This window comes from Trichoderma aggressivum (assembly GCF_033847375.1).
Source record: "Trichoderma aggressivum f. europaeum strain CBS 100526 chromosome Unknown scaffold_052, whole genome shotgun sequence".
NCBI classification, from domain to species: Eukaryota; Fungi; Ascomycota; class Sordariomycetes; order Hypocreales; family Hypocreaceae; genus Trichoderma; species Trichoderma aggressivum.
In genome coordinates, this window is record NW_026946418.1 from 142,104 (window position 1) to 164,660 (window position 22,557).

The following is a 22,557-nucleotide window of genomic DNA, read 5'->3' on the forward strand; positions in this document are numbered from 1 at the left end:
GCCAGGGCAGGCTCTGAGATGACGCATATGCGGGGGAGCAACCCTGGGTGAGGGGCTGGACTTTGTTCGATTCCATTCGATGCGTGGCCCGCCATTTGTTGAACGACTTGTATGTAAGAGAGAATGGCACCGGGACGTGCACGTGGGATAATACCAGGTGGATTGGCTCTGCCTATCTTTGTGACAAGGTTTCTACCACACAACACATACTTTTGTGGTGTCCTCAGAAGATATGATGACTGACGAAACGTGCTGAAGACAGAGTTGTGACCAAGTGCGGTGAGGGAGTGCCACATGCGTAGAGATGGCAATAAGCGATGACCGCCGGGCTAGCTGCTGCTGGCGCAACACTGGCCTGCGGATTGGGGTAAAGGCCAAGCCAATGATGGTTTAGCAAAATAAAGGTCTTGAAGCTGTTGCACTTTGCGGGGCGCGCCGGCGGCTGTTTTGATTCATCATCGCATTTCCAACTTTGAACCTGGTGTCTCGGCGTGAGATGCTCAGGACCACTGAGACTCGGGTGCAAGTGCAAGCCGTCACCGGGAGGACTCTGAGTACGGGTATATCTCCGGAGTCCGCCGAAAGCGGCTGCCCCGTTGAAGTACTCGTAGCACCGAAAAGGACATGGATATCGTCAGTAAAGACGCAGTGCAACATTGTCGAATGCATGAATCCCGCGTTCCGTGATCCGTGTTCCGTGGGATCGCAAAGGCGGTGATAAAGGCCGGCCGCACGGAGGGATCCTTGCAACTCCAACGGGAATCAAAACAGGGCATCCCGGGAAGAAATGGATTCCTAGAGAATGCATATATAAGCTCCGTACTGACGATGCGGAAGATGAAAAGATGGTGTTAAAGGAGTGCGGTCGATCTCACAACGCAGGCAAGCTCTGTTTTTCCTTTTCTTTTTCTTGGTGGCACCTTTCGTCGCCAATGAAGGGAGCCCTGCCGTGAGCAAACCGGATATTAAAGATGATTCCTCGCTGCGCACCGGCCTCCACACTTCAAGGAACGCTGTCCGTAGGGCAAGTCATGCCTGGTCGGAGGTGGAGCTGGGTTTCGGGTCCATCTCGTTCTACAGGTATGTCAGTGGAGAAGTTGGCAAGATCCCCGTTTGTCGGTAGTATTACAGTATGTATGCATGCAACGCCGCTGATCGAAAGTTGAAACAAGGCAGAAGAATAGGCATTGGTTTATCGCCACTTGATGACTGCCGTAGGTTGCATCGTAGAGTCGTAGGTGAGGCCGGGAGACGTCCGTCTGATACCCACCTCTGACTTGCTGTGCTCTGAAGCAAACTGTAGTCTGCAACGGGCTTTGGAGCACCAACACTGGCCCCAATACTGGCACTGGCACTGCAAAGCTTGCGTGCTTGATTCCGACGCCTCCACTTGGTCTTTTGCTTGTGGGCTTTGCGCCGGGTCGGGCAACAAGAGAGAGGGTATACGAGGCATCATCAGCGATCAGATGCCAGGGGAACGGAAGAGAGGCGGGCAGGCTGAATCTCTCGAGGTCTGGTGGCGATCTCAGGGGCTGAGCCTGGGTGCCTGAATCGGGAGTCCGTATTGCAGTCGCTGCTTGTGTCCATATCGCATATTGATCCCTGGATCTTGAACGAGGTAGGGTGAGGTGAGTCGGGGCCGTTGCCGCGCACGTGCTTGTTCCGCAGCCTGTATTGTACCTGTACCTGTACCTACCCGTTCCCTGTACCTGTACTTGAGCCTGGCTGTCTCAATGTCTGTGCACGTACGACCTGTACTCGTAGTTGAGCTGCCATGTTCGCTCTGCCCATTGGCCAGCAAAAGCAAGCTGTACAGTACGAGAAAGAGTATGCGCGGATGATTGCGACGCCTTTCTACCTCTTTGGCTTGTTCGCCGGCCGGTGTCAAGTTATTTTGACCTGCAGGGATTCTTTGTTGGAGGGTTCCGCGTTTAAAATTAACTTAAAAGGCGTGGGAGACCTTGTCCAGCACGACGGGACGTCATGCCAGTTGGCTTGCCTTAGTGCTCTCTCTTTGACAGGGGCCCGCCGCTCCAGGCGGAAAAGCGGTGCCGGGGCAAAAGTTTCAGGGCCAGAGAGCGCTGCTAGCTCTGAGCTGGCGCTATATGCAGGCACTCTGGGGGTTTCGAGTCGCTTGTCGCGCGCAATGCCACCAGACTCGACCGTTTGCCGTCAGCAGGGTACGAGTAGACGATCTTTGCTGCCAAGAGTGATGCCTCGCCAGGTTGGTTGTAACTACTGCTACTACCTACCTGGTAGTACCTAGTACCCAGGTAGGGAGTCATGACTTACTAAGACACTTGTGCAGGTACTCGTGTTTGCTGATTCCATTCCAAGCTCTTTGCAGATAAGGTAAGGAGGTCGGCGGCAAGTGGGTATGAGTCCGGGGAAGGAAGCAAGTTGCTTGCAGCCTTATCGGCCAGCTCTACTCCGTATTGCTGTTGCTGTTACATGACATTGAAGTACGACTCGAGTAAGTCGAGGTACCGTCTCAACAAGGTACATGGTATGAGTACATACATGCATGTGTTAGTATTTGCCTCCAATGCCTTGTAGGAGGCATGATGAGCCCCTTTGATGCACTAAAGAAGCAGACATGGGATATGTTTTTCCATTCCAGGCAAGACATAAGATTGCACGGTTTCTGCACCGTATTGCCTTAGTACCTCGATGTGTTGATGTCCATATGTGTCAAGGTCTTCACCTTGCCGACCAATCTAGTACTTACTCCCTACTATTAGCACTCCCGTGTTAATATTGACCTTACTAGCACGGACCGTGCATCTACACGAGTTCTTGATAATATCAATACTGATGCGACCTCAGCTGAGTTCTTACCCCCGTACGTTGATTGGTACTGCTATTTCCTCGCTGGCTTCTCGACATGGATAGAGAGATTCAAGTCGAGGCGTTCGTTCAGTCTTGATAGCATCATGTTTGGGCCCAGGCACTCACTTACCAGTACCTACGGATACTACCTAGTATTATGTGACAGGTAATGTTTTCGACACTTCCCTACCTGTGTTCATATGGACTCCTGGGTTGCCGGAGTTATGCGAGCACTTTGTCAAAAAAACTTCGTGGATGCTAAAGTTGCGGAGTGGACCTTGATGCTTGCGGACATGAACGGCAGTTGGTAAAACACAGCTTACCTCGGGGTCCATTTGCAGTTGTGTCCGGCGAGGTCATCATCGGTTCGGGTCCTCTGTAGAGCTAGCAGCCCAGCGGCCACACCTCCAGGCAACGGGAATTTGGCCGTGGGCGACGGCGGATTGGCTGCGACTCGATGCCACTAGTTTAGCTGCTTTGCATCTCGTACCCATTGCTTGCGACAGATGCCACATGTTGTTCTAGGGGGCAGATGTGCGTGAAAGCGTTATCGCGCGGGATGAGAATCTCACCGTGGTCCACTTGAGCTTGTGCTTTGTCCACAGAGGTAATGACCAAAAGCAGCCATGAGGGGCCATGTTGAAGCCATCGACGATGGCCTCGCTTGGTGATAGCTTACAGTACAGTACATCACAACACAATACAGGCAGATGGAGGGATGCAACATGTGCTCCCAAGCTCTTTTGACCATCGGATTCCAAATTTGGGGGGGGGCCTACGTCACCCCCAACGCAGCTTGATAGAAACCCGACAATGAATGGATGTATTCGTACTCCTTCTCATGAAGCACAACTCCGGCGGCTCTATCTTATCTGGTATCCGGAACGTTTTGTGATTTGAGTTTGATCTTGCTCAAGTCCGTAAAGCAAACGGAGCTCCCGGAGCAAGCCTCAATTCGAACCACACCTTTTGCCCTTCTCGGAATTTACAACAGGTATCCTTCGAACCATAGCTTGGCGTGTAGTGGCAGGCCGCAGCCACTCGGGGACGATGCCTTTCTTTGCGCGCTCAGCCCCCGCGCCGTCTCTGCTCCGGCTCTGGTCCAACGGTGACTAGAGGACTAGAGCAACGTGTCGCCAGTTACTGTGCACGCCGCGTCGGCTGGGAGGCATCCGCCATCTCGATTGGTGGGCTTTGCATCGAAACTACTCGGCGGATTTTGTTCCATTCATCTTGTCTCGATGCAGAGGGCTGGCGGTTGCGTCAGCCGCCCAAAGGCGGCCCCGAGGCACACAGTCAGTGCTTGCTTGCCTCGCTTGGGGGCCTCAGCGTCCCGGACCCCGTCGCGGCAAAAGTTACCCGTGCTATTGATTATCTGCGTCTGCGTCTGCGTCTTCCTTGATATTGGGTTGCCGAGAACGGGAGGAGGGGAGAGGCAGCAAAGCAACGGCTCTCTCTCTGGTGATGGCTTCTGTATGATTGACTTGGAGCAGCCTTGTGATCCCGTCATCGGCGACCCCTCTTCTGGTTGTCTGTTGCCCGCCTTTTTCTGGCGATCAGACCCTCTAGCTCTGCACGTAGTCCTGCTAATATTGCCATTCATGTACGGTAGTCGTCTGTCTGCTTGCCTGTGAAGACTCTTGACCTCGATACACGGCATCGTCAATGGTGTGAAGTGTACATATGTATTTCGATGCTCGTACAGCCCTCAGTACCTGTTCCTATCATCAATGTGTGTATCTGTATCTGTATGTACCCGTGCTGTGTTGGTTTCCATATCAACATCATATACCACACCCATCCTTATTATATACCGTCTCCATTGATTTCAATTTCAGCACATGCACATTGGGTTCAATTCACAAGCGACCACGCCCCCGGGAACCACCGTTTTTCGGCACCAGCTCCGTTTTCACCCCCACAATTAGGCGCCAGCCTGGGGTATTCCCAGCGGCGTGCACTGGCACACTAGGCGTTCAGTGGCGTCTGCAGGCTGCTGCAACCACGCACAAGCACACCTCAGGTACCTTGGCTGCTGCTGCTACCAGGTACCTACTGGCTGGTAGGAGGGCCTCGTCCTTGGGCTGCGCTTCTACAGCACAACGCTGCATGCACATGCTCACATGGGCATTGCAGCATGGCAGCATGGCAGGACGCACATTTGTGCTCAGGACGGACATGATGAAATAGTACCGGCAGGGGCAACGTAAGTATTTGGGCTTCAATGCCCGATGTTGAGGTATGGTACAGTACTAATCGATAGGTACATGCACATGTAGACCAAGCGCCTCAACTGTCAAAGCCCCGTCCCCATATCTTCAGCAGCCTCGTTCGGGTACTCTGTACATGTGAGTACGAGCGCTCCAACTTCGTACACATTGATGGATATAAGGGTCAATTCAATCGAGCACCACTCGCCAAATTCTCCAGGTTAATGGAACCAACCGACCGCATTAGCCCGCTAATTAGCCCAACAGGTTCCAGATGTCTTCAACTTGGCCCGCCTAGCAGGCCCTACAGGCGCTGGTAGTCTGGGCTGGTCTGGTACTTGCACGTACAGGTAGCATTCACTTCGCACCCAGCACAGGGGCCACTGAACTTTGCGGCCGCCCACGAACCCTGCCAGAGCTGCCAAGCTCGTGGCTGCACGAACGGAAAAGGGAGCGCCGTTGTACCGAGAACCGAGTCCGGAGTACCTGTACGCTCCGCCGCGCTTGCGAGTACCACCTGGCGCACCGAACACGCTCGGCGCTGGCAGCAGTCGTAGCCCTGGCCAGGCGGTGTCAGCACAAGAGCCAAGTACTCCAGTTGGTACCGGTACCTGCGGGCGACCTTGCCGATACGCGGCAAGTACGGAGTGCCTGCTGACCCACGCCTGGTGGCTCTTTCTTCATCGATGCACCTGCACCTGCCTTGTCCCACCTTCTGGTGCTTGCTTCCTGGCTTGGCTTCATCTGCCAGCTCAGTTCAGTTCTTCTCTCTTGAATCCCCTCTAGTTTTTGCTCTGTTCTGCCTCTGCCGCTGTCTTTGCCTCTGGTCTGCTTGTTAATCAATCTTCATCCTACATCAAGATCCATCGTCGTCACCGTCACACGCATCTCCCACCCGCCCGCTCACATAAACCGCGCCAGAATCCCCCTGGCCGGAACGACCATTGCCGCTGCATCGCCATCTCCATAGTCTGGCTGCTGGAGAATCAATCAGCTTTGAGCTTCCGGCAGCCCAGTATTTCCAGCCGTGTGCGCCCCTGCTGCGCCGGCACCGTCTTGACAGATACAAGATACGGCACTGCCGTTGTATCCAGGATTTTAGACCCGTGAAATGCCCAGCAATTGGCCTTCCCTTCTGCTGTTCCCCCCCGTTCCTAATTAGAGAGAGTCACCTAGTCTCTCTGGTCTGTAGACCGGATACCAAACCATGTCGGACGGCCGGGCCGGCATGAATCGCCAGTTCCGCAACACAAATCGCCACAACTTCGATCCGTCCCAGCTGTACGCGCAACGAGATCCTTCTGGCAGCGGGCAGCGCGAGGTGCCTTCCGACGACATCATGGGCGCCAATCCTCACTTTGGTGATTTTAATTTTCCCTTCTCTGCCATCCCCGATCTCCACATGCCTGATCAGCCCGGCATCAATAACCACCAGGCCGACCCTTTCTCCCGGCACCAGCCCGGCGCCATGACCTCTGTGCCGCCACACAACATGAATGCCGTCAACAGCATTGCGAGGCAGCCATTCGTACCGATACACGACCAGCAGATGCCGAGCGTAGAGCTACCCAACGGTTCGATGGGGAGGAAATCGACTCCGGCGTCCAACTCCATCACCGATGACGGAAATGACGACTTCGGCCTCTTGAATCAAAATCGCGGTGATGGCACAGACTTGGGAGGTAAGTCAAAGGACGACTCGTCTTCTGCACCTCCAGCCTGGAGCGAGCTCAAGACCAAGGCTGGCAAGGACCGGAAACGCCTACCGCTCGCCTGCATCGCCTGCCGTCGCAAGAAGATTCGCTGCTCCGGCGAGAAGCCTGCCTGCAAGCACTGCATGAGGTCACGCATACCATGCGTTTACAAAGTTACCACCCGGAAAGCCGCACCGCGCACCGACTACATGGCCATGCTCGACAAGCGACTGAAGCGCATGGAAGAGCGCATTATCAAGATACTACCAAAGGCTGACCAGGAGACAATATCGACGGTCCCCCGCGCCGTCGTCAAACCCGCCATCCCCGGCACTGGCACAATGTCGTCAAATAAGACATCTACCAAAAAACGCAACGCCGACGAAGCATTTGGCCGAGATCTCGAGGCCTGGGCCAAGGCCCCCAGGCCGAAGCTACCGGAAGACCATGCGGCCGGCTCGCCCGAGTCTCGCGAAGCTGCAGAGAACGAACTGCTACGTGAAGGAAGAGAAGCCCTTCCTCCCAAAGACGTCCAGGAACACCTTACCGAGGTCTTTTTCGACAATGTCTACGGTCAATCATATCATCTTCTCCATAAACCAAGCTACATTCGCAAATTAAAGTACGACACGTTTTCCACGGGGGAATGAAGCACGTCGCCTTTCCTTCCTAGTGAAATCCTTTCCATCCATCCGTCCATACAAGATCCAAACCTCTAACGCGAGCCATAGGAATGATACGCTCCCACCTGTGCTGGTCCTCTCCGTGTGTGCCATCGCCGCGCGCTTCACATCGAGCCCAAAGTTCAACTCGACTACCAAGCAGTTCATGCGTGGAGAGGAGTGGGCCTCTCACGCCAGAGACATCTGCACCAAACGATACGACTGGCCTAATATAACGATACTGACCTGTCTTCTCATCTTGGGGATGCACGAATTCGGAACATGCCACGGCGGCCGCGCCTGGGCCCTGGGTGGGCAGGCCATTCGCATGGCCTTTGCTCTCCATCTGCACAAAGATTTGGAGTACGATCCGCAGTCGCGGAGTAAAAAGGTCAAGCTGAGCTTCATTGACCGTGAAATTCGTCGCCGTGTCATGTGGGCTTGCTTCATGATGGATCGATTCAACTCGTCCGGCACAGACCGCCCAGTCTTCATCAAGGAAGAAACCATCAAGATCCCTCTTCCCGTTGCCGAGAAATATTTCCAGTTTGATATGCCCGCTCAGACAGAATATCTTGATGGCAGCGTCCCCGAGACTAACGCGTCCGAACAAGGCGAGGTGGATAACCCTCGTGGTAACATGGGGGCGTCTGCCTATACTATTCGATGCGTGTCTATTTGGGGCCGTGTCGTTACCTACTTGAATCAGGGTGGCAGAGAACAGGATCCATATCCCATGTGGAACAAAGACTCCGAGTATGCTAAACTGGTGCGGGACACTGAGGAGCTGCTGCGTACACTTCCCGAAAACCTGCAGTGTACTCGCGAAGCTATGGAGATTCACCGAGCAGAGAGCACGACAAAGCATCTCCTGTACCTCCACATGGCCATTCAGCAAAACTTGCTCTTTCTCCACCAAGCCGCCGTTTCCTTCTCCCAAGATCGTGTCGGCGAGGAGGCACCAGATGACTTCATCGCACGAGCCAGCGTCAATACTTTTGCGGCGGCCAACAAGATATCAGACCTGATAAGAGACGCCGAAGAGATGCAGTGTAGCATAGCGACACCTTTTGCTGGGTACTGCGCCTTCTCCTCGGCCACTATCCACATCACTGGCATCTTTTCTGGCAACCCGGCGATGAAAGCTACCGCAGAGGCGAATTCTAGCGTAAATGTGAGATTCCTGCGTAACATGATGAAGTATTGGGGCATGTTCCACTGGATGGTGGAAAACATTCGCATCCAGTTTCGCAATGCCCTCGATGCGGCCCGCACGGGGGGCCCCAACAACGGCAGTACCGCTTCATCCCCGATACTACAATATTCTGACTGGTTCAACCGTTATCCTCACGGAGTTTCGGACACGGACTATATGGATCCCGCCGTATATAGGAAGAAGGAGCGGGGGGAGGATGGTGCTTTGGAACAGAAGCCAGAGCTGCAATCGATTGAGGACTTCTTCACCGCTGTTGGACCAATGCTGAACGATAAGGATGGGCAGCGACCCGGACCGTCCAAACGGAAGGCCCCCCTGAAGAAGCCAACCGTGTCGAATACGGGCAATGCGGAGTCGCAGAAGACGAACGAGCAAAATGCGGCAGCTATGAGCGGGCAACACCTCCATGACCAAATGAGACTGGCCATGCAGCAACAGCAACAGCAGCAATCTGGACAACCGCCGAGATTCCCCAACTCGCTTGGGGTGCAGACAACTAACCCATCTGGTTTCAACTCCCTTGCTGTCTCGCAATCACAAAACTCAACATACCCCATGATGCCACTGGGCCCTGCTAACGCTGCACAATTCCCCCAGAGTGTGCCACTGCAGAATTTCTTCTCCACAGATCTGCTCTCTATGAACATGGAACCGTCGAACGGCATGATGAACTCGCTAGACAAACAGATCTCCTATGGAGACTTCTCCATGGACGCCGGAAATGTTCTGATGAACGGATCCAGCGGCTGGGGAGGCATGTCTGGAAGCAACCCTCAGTCCAATTCTCAGATTCACAGTCAGCAGGGCATGAAGGATGAGAACATGAGCGGCGACGATTCTCATACCCAAGATCAGATGGGCAATACTGCTCTGAACCCGTACCTTGGTCAAGACGCGTCTCCTGGGTGGTTCTTATCCTTGGAAGGTCAAGACATGGGATTCGGAAGTGTCGATCCTTTTGCAAACTTGTTTGGTAGCAATGGAGGAATGCTCATGGCTGATCACCAAGGTGGCATGTAATAACACACTATGAAAACTATTGGATGAGAGCCGTGTGAGGCAAAGTGCCTTGCTAAAACGACCCTCCGAGATAGCACGCTGTTGCGGGAGATGGATATATCAAGGCGCCCTTTTGGGCGTGTTCTTTATTACTCGTATATTTTATCTTGCTCTTTTTAAGGCGGCAGGGCGGGAAACGACTGCTGTCTGTGTCAAATTGGTCACAACGCCGGATTATGAAAACATGTGTGAGCATTCTTGGAAAGGAAAATGGCGCTTGGGAAGGATGGATATTGGATATTTTTCTTTGGTTCAAAACGGAACATATGTATATCCATATATATACCCAGGGAACACGATTTTTTGGTCTTTTGGGGGGGCGGGAGGAGCATTTGATGGTTGGCCTTGCCTCTAGCATATTTGGGGGGGTTTTTCTTATTACCTTTATTTCCCTTATCCATTGTCGTTGGTATATCTCCATGGAGATGGAGAAAGGGGGCCTCGTGAGGACGGAACGGCATGGCACGGAACAAACAATTCAAACACAACGGCCTTTCAATCTTTTTTTTCTTTTGGTAACGGCTTGATGTGTGCTATTTGATTGATTGATTGATTGGTGTTACTTTTGTTCATTTCTTCGATGGGAAGGATTTTAAGGACCCTCTGAAATTGGTATCGTATGATGAGTTTGATGTGGCCTCCAATTGTATATCTTTTATAATTATCAACTCCTCTTCACTAGAATGTCATAACATGATATCATTTCTACGTTCATCTCCAAATTTCATATACGCCCTCCGCTATGCCCAAGTAACACAAACCAACCAACCAAAAAATGCATGTCCATGCCCAACCATCTAAGCAAGGCCATTTCATTATCCAAACGCTGTGGTCTCATATCCATCATCCAAGGTCATATCAATCCGCTTCCACTTTCTCTCCCTTTCATAAATTTACCCTGTTGTCCGTCCGATCCCATAGTTTCCCATGCCGTAATACCTCCTCAAAACCCCCCTTTTAATCCTTGATATAGACTGGAATTCCATACAAAACAACTGCCGCGGCGTTGAGATACTTGAAGCGGCAGGCATTTCTCGCCGTCGCCACCGCCTCCGCGAGCGATACGTTGCGGAGCGCATCACCGCGCTCATGGCGACTCACTTCCTCAATCTCCTCAGCAAAGCTCCTAGCCTTGCCTTTGCCCTTTGTCGTCGCCCCATCAAACGTGCCCCTGGCAAAGAGCCCCCATTCTTCAAAAGTCTTGCCAGCAAAGCGGTCAATATCACGATCAGTCACGTCCCAAAGCGTGCCCACGACCGCCGGACACCCGACCATCATGTAGTTCCAAACAGGGCCATAGCTTTCAAACTCGCCCGCATCGGTCAGGGCCGCGGAGCTACAGCCCATGAGGAACGTCGCCGGCCTGCACTTTTCCAAGCGGCGGATCGTCTTGCCACGAATGTACTGAGCACCGCTGCCGTGGCCAAAGTAGACCATAATCTCAGACGTGGCGAGGGCCTTTTCGAATTCCGACTCCTTTGGAGCCTTGTTGATGATGCCGCTCCACGATGAAAGGCCCGAAAAGGCTGACTGGAAGAAGGTTTGCGTATTGGTCAAGTCAGATGAAGGGTTGAGGATGTACGTGCCGGCCTTTGCTGAGACAAAGTGGCCATGCGACTTTTTTGCTGGATCTCTGCCAGCCTCTCGAATAAGCTGACGAAGGCATGCCAGTGATGGTACGCGTGACACAGAAAGGCCGTCCGTGCAGGGCATCGACTCCCAGGGGAAGGCATGGAGGAGCTTGTCGAGAACGAGCACAGTATGCGCGCCCTCCTCCCTTTCAGAAGAGTTGGCAGCGTTGTGATACGCGCGCAGGGCATCGTACGTCTCTAAAACCATCCCGTCAAAGTCAATCTCATCATAAGCATTCCGCTCGCCATGGAACTGCAGAATATCAACAACAAAGTAAAGTAAATCATTCAACGCCTCATCAAAGTCGACGTCAGGATCAGTCGGATTGCCCAACCCAATGAAAAGGTCGAGGATCCTGGGATCCAAAGTGACAGTCTCAGTTTTGACAGTCGTCTTCTTGCCGCGGGCCTTGTTTCGAGACGGCAAAGTCCTGTCAAGCATTTGGTGGAAATCCCTTTGAAAGCGAGCCAAGAGCTCCGCATTCTTACGATGTTGGGAAAACATGCCCTTGAATCCTCCCAGCCATGTCGTCTCAATAGTGACCAGGAGTCGCTTCAGTCGAGAATCCAGGGCCTGTCGCTCGGCCCACCAGGCACCACGCTCTCCTTTGGCAGTAAAGTCTCGCGCGGAGTGACTGCTTTCGTTGGCTAGCTTGATGAGCTCCAACAGCTCCTCGCGGCCATGTTCAAAATTGAAGACCTCGGAATCAGCATCTCGAGAGTTGGCCCTCTCTAAAGGTAAGCGTAAGATGAACGGGCCTTGGCCCGCCTGGAATTTGGTGATACAAAGATCATGACGGTTATCGCTCAAAGAAATCGAAATCACGCTCCATTTCTTCGGGATCAAGTCAACATAGTTCTCCTGGAAGTTGGTCATGTCGGCCATTGCTTCCCTCGTCGGTGGCTTGTGGACTGGAGTGGCAACACGGACGGGGATCGTATCGTTATTCAAACCCGCCAGTGTCTGCTGCTCTCGTTGCCAAGTCACATTTCGAGCCATGTCAACAGCAACTGTGCCTAGCCCTGATTCTGAGAGTGATTTCGAAGCCAATGTCGCCGATAAGAGAATGACGGTGCTCTGAAGCAGCGCAGAGATGCGACGAACCATGCTGCTGTCAGAGCTTGACAGCGCAGAGGCGTGAGCTTCGATTAAAAGCCCTTGTGCTTTTTTCAACGCATCAGCAAAAGCAGGAGAATCAGAACCGGAATCACTGGGATTCTTTTGGAGCACTCTCTCAGCATGTAGGTCCATGTTGGATACAGCAGGGAATGAAATGGTCGAGTCCTGCATAACGGAGAAGACAGGATCAGAAATCATCTGCTCCATACTGTGGCCGATTAATGATTCTGCCATCATGACCTGTTCCTGAGAGAGCACGCCAACAAGTTTAGGCAGATCTTTGAGCTGTTCCAGGGCTTGTAGGGCCGACGCCCAATTTTTCTGGTAAATGAGCCCCAAAGTGCGTGACAAGATGATGGCGGCGTGGAGGCTGGCATAATATATGTCTTTTGGTAGCTGTATGATGTCTGTTGCAGTTGCCGCTTTGGACTTGGCCGTTACACGTTTAGAGGGTTTAGGGGCAGCTGGTGCTTTTGTCTTTGTTGCTCTGGTAGATCTAGTAGTCCTGGGTTCAGCGGCAGGTTCCTCAACAGTATCGCTGTCGTATTCATCCTCGGCCGAGCTGAGAAGACGAGCTGTCTCCTCCGCCATCTTCAGATACTCGGCAGCTTTCTCGTCTTCTCCGATTTCCCAATAAAACTCTCCGAGTTGACGAGCAAAGCGAACACGAGCTGAACAGGTATCACGCGGCAGCTGTTCTTCTGCTTCCTGGAAGGTAGCGAGTGCCTTGGGAAGCTTTCCAGCCTTGAGGTAGACTGATCCGGTCCAGATAGCCACTTGTGCTTTGTAGAGCGAGGATTGAGTGCTCTCTGCAATCTTCCAAGCAGACTCGGCATAATAGACTGTTTCCTGAAACATGCCGATATGGGCGTAGACCGATGAGATGTGTAAAAGGCTTCGAATGAGCGGACTGGCCAGAGTCCAGAACCGAGGACCAGCCACCTTTCCCTTTGACGATGCTAAATCTGTACTGCTGGTATTAATCTCTGAAACGCTCATATCGACGCTCTTTTGGTCGGCCTCCAGTGCTGCTTCCAGCTTGGTCCAGTTGTGAGTAAGCATGCGGACGCTCGTTTTCACAAGTGAGAGTGCGTCTTGTATGTCTCCAGCTTGGAGAGTAACAATAGACTGCAACAATGAGGTGAGGGATATGACCATCGAGGCGTGAGACTTGCTTCGAGCCCAAGAGGAATACGGGCTATTGCAAATCTTGCTAGCTTTGGATAGGCAACCGAATCTGCAAACCATTAGCTTTTCTGTTCTGTTTGGTACATACGTGGTATTCAAAGATATACTTACGCAGTGTCCATGTCGCCAATACCCGTGTGGTACTCTGCCTGGGAGAGGCAAAACTCGGCAAGAACTTGGCGCGAAAGCCCATCATAGCGACTGAGAAGCTCTTGAGTCTTTTCTATTGTCTTAAGAGCTTGAGGAAAGAGCCCGATGCTGACGTATTGCGCCGCCAGCTGGCTATGGCTGAGGATTAGCCCATCACCGCTGGCTTCGGTAGATCCAACGAATACTCTTGACAAGGTGATAGTGAGCTCCGAAATGGCAAGCTGAAGACGTGTCTCTCCTTTAAGGCCTGCAAGCTGGTGCAACGAATGGAGATGATCAAGGAGGCCCTGAGGGTCGTCTATTATGGTAAACAGCTCGTCTTGTGTCTGACAAGTCCCAATCATGGATTTCCAGGAATCAATTGCCTCGTTGATTAGTGTCGACATTGATCCATCTACGCGTATTAAAGCAGCGATGGAGGTGCAATAAGCCTGCATATGGGGGATGAAATGGGCCAAGGATGTATCCTCCCCGTTGCCTTCGGTTTGCATATGCTCCCATGTTTCCTCAGCCAGGGAGAGGATTTTGGTAAGGTGCTCCTCCTCTCCAAGATTCTGGTAGCAAAGATGCAACAACACGCGGAGTCGACGCACCGGATATTTTTCTAGTGTATATATGCGAAGTAAAGCAGCCACTGCTGTATCGTAAAGACCGAGAGGTTGTGGTGACGCAGAAGAGCCAGCAAGGCCAACATGCATCAAATGCTCCAAGACCGCAGCACGCTCGGCCTCTGGGAGATGAAAAGTCCACTCGTTCCACGAACTGTCAATCTTGGACATGGAGCGCAGAGTGCGTGACATGAGAGATACTTTATCGTTCATGCTCCATGCAAGACTTGGAGACTGTGTATCGAGGGCAGCGGCAACATCGGCCAAGACGCCATTCTCAGCCATACTAGAGCAGATGTACCGCAGCGTTTGCACGGCGTCCTCAGTCCTGCCAGAACTTTTGCACAAATCGGCAAACATCTCAATCTTCGTCGATAGCTGTGCCTTCTCCTTCTCGTCTTCGGTACAGTCCTTAACCACGTCAATTGATCGATGCAAGGCCCGTAGGAAATGCTTATTCTCCTCTTTTGATCGACTAGATTTCTTCCGAAGTTGCGAAAAGATGGAAAAGTAAAGGCTTGAAATCTTGACGGCGTAGGTGCCAAGGTTGTCTATCTTGGTGGTGGATAAAGTCGAAGCATTCATGCAGTCGAGCAGCGAGACACAGTGTTGAAGGACATCATCGGTAGCTTGCCACCCACTCGCATCTGACTGGATGTCGCATTTGATGACCATCAGGGTGGCATCGAAGGTCTGTCCTATGGATTGGGCAACTAGCTGTCGTCGCTGATCAAACTGAAGAACTTGCTTAGGCGACGCATCTTTGTTTGGAGGTAGTCCTGTCCATCGGCGAACAAATCGTGGGTATTTGAGAACGAACGTCTTAAGATGGTTTACCAGGTCGCTCGGAACGGTGCTTTCTGCTGCATTCGGCCCTAAACATGTCATCAGGAGGCCAACGACGGAGCGCCTTGCAAGCGACAAGCTCTCCAGAAGTTCGTTCAGCTCTGCAATTGTTCCACTGAGGCTGCCATCAAGGCCCTCGATGACCTCGCAGAGCAGAGGCTCAATAGTATGATCCATATCGGCCTTCTTTAAGGCTACGGCAAGGAGGCGCGCCGAGACGGAGCATCTGAGAACAGAGGAGTCCTGCCCCGGGGTTAGCGAGCTCTTCAATTCCTGGAACCATCGGTGCGCTTCGGTATATCGGCGCTCAGCCTGAGCTGCGGATCCTAAAATCTGATGTATCGATGCTAGAGGGGAATCAAACGATGTTGCTGGACGATATTTTTGGGCATAAATAAGCTGCATTATGGTGTCGTATGATTCGGAGGCTGTTTGGTAGACGGAGCCTTTGTCTAGCTTTTGGCGACGGGTATAAGCTCGTAAACAGCGAGAGAAAGGAGAGACTACGTCATTATCGATGTTTCCCTTGTGACCGGCCAATTTCCACCACTTGAGTTGGATCTGGAAAGCTAGAGATTGTAGTTCGAAAGCAACATCGGGGGACGGGCTAAGTCGAGGCTCCGTAGCCACTGCGTCCTCCTGGCTGGAGATGCTGGGCGCAAGCGAAAGGAGAACTTGGGATAGGGATGCCATTTGGCGTGCTGCCTTTGCGGCCTCCTTTGCCCCCTCCTTGGCCAGAGCAGACAGTAGGTTGAACGGAGACCGGGTATATGAATCGGCGAGGTAGGGTAGGATGACTTCTATGTGGGAAGGCTTCTTTGTCGCCGCAATTAGCTTTAGAACCTGCATCTGGTAGCCTGTGATGGTGGCAAGGCTTTGCTTCGTGACGGAGCCATTGAAATTCAACAGATCGGCAATTGCTGATGTGGTGGTTGTAACTTCGGATCCTGACTTTGCGCTGCCCGATTGTGTCCCATTGATTATGCTGTCCAACCTTCGCTTCAGCACTCTCAGCTCTTTTAAAGCTTGGTCATGCATCCCCAAAGCCAGCAGCTTCCCCGTCAGCGCTGACATGCCCGTCTCCAGCTGAAAGTCTGCTTCGTCCTGTTTTGTTGGTCCCTTGATAGCTCGAAGTGCAGAGAAGGCAATGCGCGCACACTCTACCGTGGCAAGACATCCGGTCGACTGGGCGGGCGCTGATGATTTCGTCTGGTTCGCCTCGACGTTGGCGGACGTAGCAAGTCGATTGAGGGCTCTGGGCTGCGCAGGGGATAGCGGTGAGGACGAGGATCTTCGTGATGACTGTCTGGCCGCTTCTTCTCGAAGATCGCCGTTTTGTTTCAACTGGGTAGAGGAAGGCAAGGGCCTTGCAGCCTCTGACAACGTCTTGAGGGCGACATTGATGATGTGTGTTGCCAGAGCAGCTCTTTCCCGTGAGCTCAGACTCTCGCCCTCTGAGCCAGCGCTGCTTTTCGTTTTCGTCGCGGTTCCGGCCTTTGTAGATCGTGACTTTGGTCTCGGCGGTTGCGATTCGGTTTCTGGCAGCAAAAGTTCTTTGAGCGTTACTACGGCGGCGGGCGTGCAGCTTGATGTTGACGAAACGGCTGCCTTGACGGCGTCGACCTTTGCCTGTAATGAAGCCATCTCGAGTGTTCTTTCCGCCCAGAGGTGTTAATCATATCATCTCAATGTCCCAAAAGCCAATCCAAAACAGATTCTGCCTTGCGGCATGAAGCTGATTATACAAAATGAGTGCACGAGCCTAATGTGGTAATCAATCTTCAATGTGCTAGAGAGCAAGGATGCCGGGCTAAAGCTGTCACGGGTAAATATCGGGAGTCGTCCAGGGCAACTGGGCCGGACAAGCGCCGTTTCGGAGATCCGACTTCGATTTGCCGGGTTCTAGAAAACCTTCAACCAACTGCATGGAGTAGCCTGAACGTCAAAACCCGCAGAAAAATCCAGGTACGAACTCGACAATGATGGCTCAACGGCTTTTGCTGCACGCCGGGAGGCAAAGCATGGCGGCGATTGCTGCCAACAACGTTGCACGTGCAAGCCAAGGACTGCGATTCTCCAGCACAGCGCCAGTAACCATCGTCGAGGGATCTTTTTGGAGGTCTCTTATACCCAAGCCGATGCGCAAGGCGAACCGCAACAAGCTGAAGGCAAAGGCGAAGAAGGAGTGGAACCCGGCCACCTATTTCATTGTCATGTTTTTGTTCATCGGGTCCATGTCGATTCAGATGATTGCGCTGCGGAATCAGACAGAGCGGTACATGCGACAGTCGGCACTACGAATTGCCCAGCTTCGAGAAGTGGTCCAGCGCATACAGAATGGAGAGGACGTAGATGTAGAAAAGCTCCTGGGAACCGGAGATGCTCAGAAGGAAACAGAATGGGAAGAAGGTGAGTAATCCCGGTAACGGCTGTATATGTGTATTACAGTCAGGTGGCTGACATATGATTCAAGTGTTGCAAGCTATTGAGCGCGACGAGGCATCCCGGAACCCCGAGAAGCCACCCAAGCAGAAGCAGACGGAACCTCAGGCGAAGATGACGAGCCAACCCGAAAGCAGCGCTCAGCAGGTCCAACCCGAAGCTCCTGTGAAGACGAAGACGGCCAGTTTCGGAAACTTCTTCTGAATCATGGTTTATGATGCAGCGCAATTATTATCTACAGATGTCTAAGAGAGCATATCTTTGAAGATGGACGAGTTTTCTCGCGAATCATTGGGCAGTGCGGCATCATGAGGCAGCGAGCTAGATGCGAGCCTCTGGCGAAGCTGAGATACCAAAGTTGGGAGAAGATCGTCTGTCGATACCTCAACCCTGACTGCTCGCTCGCCGGCCTGCGTAGGATCTACGTCTTCGAAGAATTGGTCTTCCCCCCTCACGCCACCCATGTTGACGATGGCGATGGGCATGCCCCTTTCCTTGGCTCTTTTGGCCAACCTCCATGCCGAGTAGGTGGCAAGCGATGTCCCGAGGACAAGAAGCCGACCGGCATTATCGACGGCATCCTCGGCTGCAGTTCGGACGTGGGTGGGAATGTTCTCGCCAAACATGACAACATTTGGCTTCAACACACCAGCTGAGCTTGGAAGAATGAAGGCACCGTCACCGTCGGCCCTGACTGTATGTCTGTAGCCCTCTGCCTTGATAGGTGGGTCGGCCAAGCATCGAGGACAGGGAGGGTACCTAAACGTGGTATAAGGTGCATCGGGAAGGTCGACGTCGCCATCCGGGTTGACTTTCAACCCTCTGAACCTTTTTTCGTCAGGATCTTCTGTGTCGAGAGCTCCCGATGCCAGCGCCTCTTCTAGGAGAGCTGCCCAACGAGGATTCAGCCGGGCAAGGTGATGCTGGAAATCCTCGCGTGAATATTCAGAGTGGCAGGTGGTGCACTTGGTTGACCTTAGATAGCCATGGAGCTCGAGCGAGGGGATCTGAGGATGGGCTATGGGGTGGAAGGAATCGACATTCTGCGTAATGACAGCACTTATCAAGCCCAACTGCCCCAAATCTCTGATTGCATAGTGCCCGGAATTGGGCTTTGCCTTGAGAAGACTAGACCACCCAAGAAAGCTCCTAGCCCAATACCTCTTGCGAGCCTCGTGATTCTGTACAAACTCGTTGTAGTAGATGGGACGATACGTCTTGTTCACTCGATACGTGCCATTGGGGCCTCGGTAGTCGGCCAGCCCAGATGCCACCGACAGTCCGGCACCTGTGAGAACGACGGTAGAGTGAGGCAGCTGGTTAGGTGGAGGCGCTGCGAAGAAGTTGTGGAGGGCGGCGAGGGCACCTTGGAGGGAATGAGCCGAGGCGGGGATGATTGTTGGCGACGGGAGAATGTCAGTGTAGGGGATTCGCATCAACGGTTTCCTCATTGGAATCTGCTTGTGCCAATTGGCATCGACGTCGTGGAGACTGTTTTTTCCCCGGCTTGGTGAGAGGGATATACGATCAATTATCCAGTCGATCGAACCGACTCTCGATACTTGATTGGGCACCGTGATCTCGTGTTAGATCCAGGTAGTACCCGTCAGATGTTAGGTACCTGGCAGTCTCGTGTAGTCGGCGGCGTGTGAGCAAATAGAAGAACTCTAGAATAAATGCGTGCCCAGTGACTGGCTGATGGCAAACAAACACTTGGCCGGTCTGCAAAGATGGAATCAATCCAGCTCCGTGATTATCTAAACATTTCGTCCGATCTAGGCGCAACGGAGTTGATGCACCCCGATCATGGCTGCTGACAAAGAGTGACGCACCATTACATCAACGGGGCAGCTCCGAGCACCTTGATGTGCAAGAAGATCAATTGGATCAATTAGGATTGACTGATGGAAAGTACCCTCTCCAGCGCTTCCAGTGGACCAGCGCCCAGTTCCAGTGCATCGAGCGGCACCAACAGTGCCCTGGAGCCGCCTGAAGAGGACCTCTAGGAGGCCCCAGCATCGGAACAAAGCCCCGAGGTACATGCCCGTGCATCCACCAGATGCATCAGTCCGATGCAACGTGCGGTGCTGTTGATCAATCCTGCAGCAGCGGTGCAATCAATCAGTTGCAGTGGCCTGACCGGCGAACTCGGTCTCCGGACCACGGACCCGGTCATTTCTCCCGCTTCTTCAACTCTTTTCGCGCATCTCTCCCGCCGCACGCAATGCAGCGCAATCCGGGCCCTGGAGCAAGAGACAGAAGGAACATAACTCTCATGTCTGCATCCAGCTGGCCGATAGTCCCGTAGAGCCGCCATTGTCCTCCCGGCGCATCCTCTCCCTCCGCTCTCAGCATTCCCCTCAGCGGCTCGCGGCTGAAACAAAGCAGACCAGGACGCTGTATGTCTGCCCAGGCCAGGCGCTCCACGGGCCTGGCCGTGCGCTGGTCCGGGGCTGCCAGTCTCAAATTTAGCCAGCACCAGCACCAGCTCCAGCTCCAGGTCAAGAGGACACATCAACTTCAACCTTCGCGCCGGCTGCAGACGCTGTCCTCGCCCCCGATCGTGCCGCCCTTCTCGCTGTCGGCCTCGTCCAATTGCCATCTTGCCCTGGCCGACACCTTGACGTCTCGCAGCGCCGTGCTTCACATCTGCCCCGTCTTCCGCGGCCGCATCCGCTCGCTGCCCTTCATCATGGGCGCCGCTCGCCAGGCACGCGACCAGCACAACCACGACCGCGATCACGATCACGACCACGACCATGGACACGATCACGGCCACGGCCACGGTTTGTTTGGCCATCACCATCACCACGACAACACCTTCCTCATGTCGACGGACAAGAACGACCCCGGCGTGCGCATCACCCGCATCGGCCTGCTCAGCAACCTCAGCATGGCTATTGCAAAGTTCATTGGCGGCTGGGCCTTCAACTCCAAGGCCATGATTGCCGACGCCTGGCACAGCATCGCCGATCTGGCCTCGGACATCCTGACCCTTGCCACGGTGTCGTGGAGCCTCAAGTCGCCGACCGACCGATTCCCCCTGGGCTTTGGCAAGGTCGAGAGCCTGGGCGCGCTCGGCGTGTCGGGCATGCTGATCGTGGGCGGCTTCTACATGGGCTTCGAGAGCGCTGTGACGCTCTATGGCCATTGGAACCCGGAAGCTGCCCATCATGTGTTGGAGCACGTCGGGCATGGACATGGACACTCTCACTCGCACAGTCACGCGGATCTCGGTATTCCCAGCTTACACGCCGCCTGGCTGGCAGCGGGCACCATTCTGATCAAGGAATGGCTATACCAAGCCAGTACGTGGACTCATTGCCATCTTACCCCCCTCCATCTGTAGTGAATCTGTCTTCTAACACGCGATTTCTACAGCCATGAAGGTTGCGCGCGAACGCAAGTCGTCCGTCCTCGCCTCCAACGCCATCCACCACCGCATCGACAGCTTGACAGGTATCGTGACGCTCTTTGCGATTGTCGGGGCCAATGTCATTGAAAACGCCGCCTGGCTGGATCCCGTCGGCGGTCTCCTCATTTCCGCCATGGTCCTGCACGCCGGCCTGGGCAACACGAAATCCGCCTTCCTGGAGCTAATCGACCAAAGCCTCGACGACGAAGTCAAGGCGTCAATTCGCAAGCACGCGCATCGCGCAATCGCAAACGTCAGCGAAGGCCATCGAGCCGAACTGCGGGACATCACCGGGACCAAGTCTGGGCCCAACTACCTGGTCGATCTGGAGATGGCAGTGCCCGGCGCATGGACAATCGACGATGTGAAGGATCTGGAAGATGCGGTTCGCACTCTGGTGGGAGGCAAGGTGCGCGGCGTGAAGCGAATCCGTGTGCGCTTCGTATCGCGAGATGCAGATGTTAACAAGCGATTCGACGAATTCATCCCAGGCAGCGCCCGGGCAAGCGTCTCGGAGGAATCAGAGCAGGGGGAGGAGGAGCACGATCACGACCACAAGCACAAACACTAGAGATGGCAGCATCTTGTTTTCCTTTGGCATTGATTTCTATTTTCTGTATACATCCTAGACTAGGTAGATAGGGTCAAGGTAGTACTAGACTTGATTTACACACGGCTATTGCTTCGCCAAGGCCCGCAGAGCCCCGGCTCCGATCTCTCATGCGAATGTTCCGTAGTTCCTTGCTCCGGCATTGCTCCGGGTCTGGTTCCGGCTCCGCGGTCAGGCCGTTCTCTCGGCCGTCTGGTGGTGCTGATGGTTCGTGACCAGGGTTGGTGGGAGTAATGCCCAAATTGGTGCATGTAAAGAGAATGGGGTGAACGTAGAGATTCGAGATGGATGATGGTACTTTATATATACTCTGTTCTTCAAGCTTATCTGCATGTCTCTATTACATGGCATTCTTTACTTGAGAAGAGAAGTAAGATCGAGTATATTGCGGATGGCCAAGAGCAATAATCTTTAACCCAAGTGCTATATACATAGACCCATGAGCCAAGATGCCGCTTGCTAGCAGCGCCGCAAAGTAGCAGTGACAATGTTCTATTTAGGCTAAATTGCTGATTCCAGAACCCCCTCCATAATCCACATCCCCATCTCCTCTTCTCCAAGCACTTTTCGACAAAGACAATTCAATCCCATGATCAACCAAACCTGAGAGAGAGAGAAAAAAAGACAAAAAAAAAGAGGATCACGGTGTAGTCCAAGGTGGCTAAATTGTGTCATCACCCATCCGCAAATCCTTACTCCATGTACTTTAGCCTAATCGCCCGAGAAAACTAGAAACAATGGAACTATTCGCAGACATATATGGGGATTTTGTTTTAAGCGCGCGTATGTCAGGGCATCATTTAGGGTGGTGTAACTATTACGTCTGACAGCTTTCGTCGCTCTTCATAAAGCTGGGCAAGAGCCCGTTTAAACGCTT

General features: G+C 53.3%; 5 protein-coding genes across 5 annotated transcripts; 3 read left to right on the forward strand and 2 right to left on the reverse strand.

Annotated features, from left to right (window-relative positions):
* Positions 1-6,246: 6,246 nt before the first annotated feature.
* Positions 6,247-9,631, forward strand: Triagg1_9382 (transcriptional regulator family: Fungal Specific TF; the record flags this gene model as incomplete). Its single annotated transcript, XM_062904333.1, has 2 exons — positions 6,247-7,355; positions 7,465-9,631. The coding sequence occupies 2 exons, from the start codon at positions 6,247-6,249 to the stop codon at positions 9,629-9,631; spliced, it is 3,276 nt and encodes a 1,091-aa protein (XP_062751676.1).
* A 996-nt stretch (positions 9,632-10,627) lies between these two features.
* On the reverse strand, positions 10,628-16,857 carry Triagg1_9383 (uncharacterized protein; the record flags this gene model as incomplete). The annotated part of the gene is made up of 2 exons (XM_062904334.1): positions 10,628-13,658; positions 13,721-16,857. 2 exons carry the CDS (start codon positions 16,855-16,857, stop codon positions 10,628-10,630), a joined length of 6,168 nt encoding a protein of 2,055 aa, XP_062751677.1.
* Positions 16,858-17,192: 335 nt separating this feature from the next.
* Triagg1_9384 (uncharacterized protein) lies at positions 17,193-17,859 on the forward strand (the record flags this gene model as incomplete). Its single annotated transcript, XM_062904335.1, has 2 exons — positions 17,193-17,622; positions 17,687-17,859. 2 exons carry the CDS (start codon positions 17,193-17,195, stop codon positions 17,857-17,859), a joined length of 603 nt encoding a protein of 200 aa, XP_062751678.1.
* A 41-nt stretch (positions 17,860-17,900) lies between these two features.
* Triagg1_9385 (uncharacterized protein) lies at positions 17,901-19,106 on the reverse strand (the record flags this gene model as incomplete). Its single annotated transcript, XM_062904336.1, has 1 exon — positions 17,901-19,106. One exon carries the CDS (start codon positions 19,104-19,106, stop codon positions 17,901-17,903), a length of 1,206 nt encoding a protein of 401 aa, XP_062751679.1.
* Positions 19,107-20,056: 950 nt separating this feature from the next.
* Triagg1_9386 (uncharacterized protein) lies at positions 20,057-21,641 on the forward strand (the record flags this gene model as incomplete). Its single annotated transcript, XM_062904337.1, has 2 exons — positions 20,057-20,963; positions 21,037-21,641. 2 exons carry the CDS (start codon positions 20,057-20,059, stop codon positions 21,639-21,641), a joined length of 1,512 nt encoding a protein of 503 aa, XP_062751680.1.
* Between the last annotated feature and the right edge of the window lie 916 nt (positions 21,642-22,557).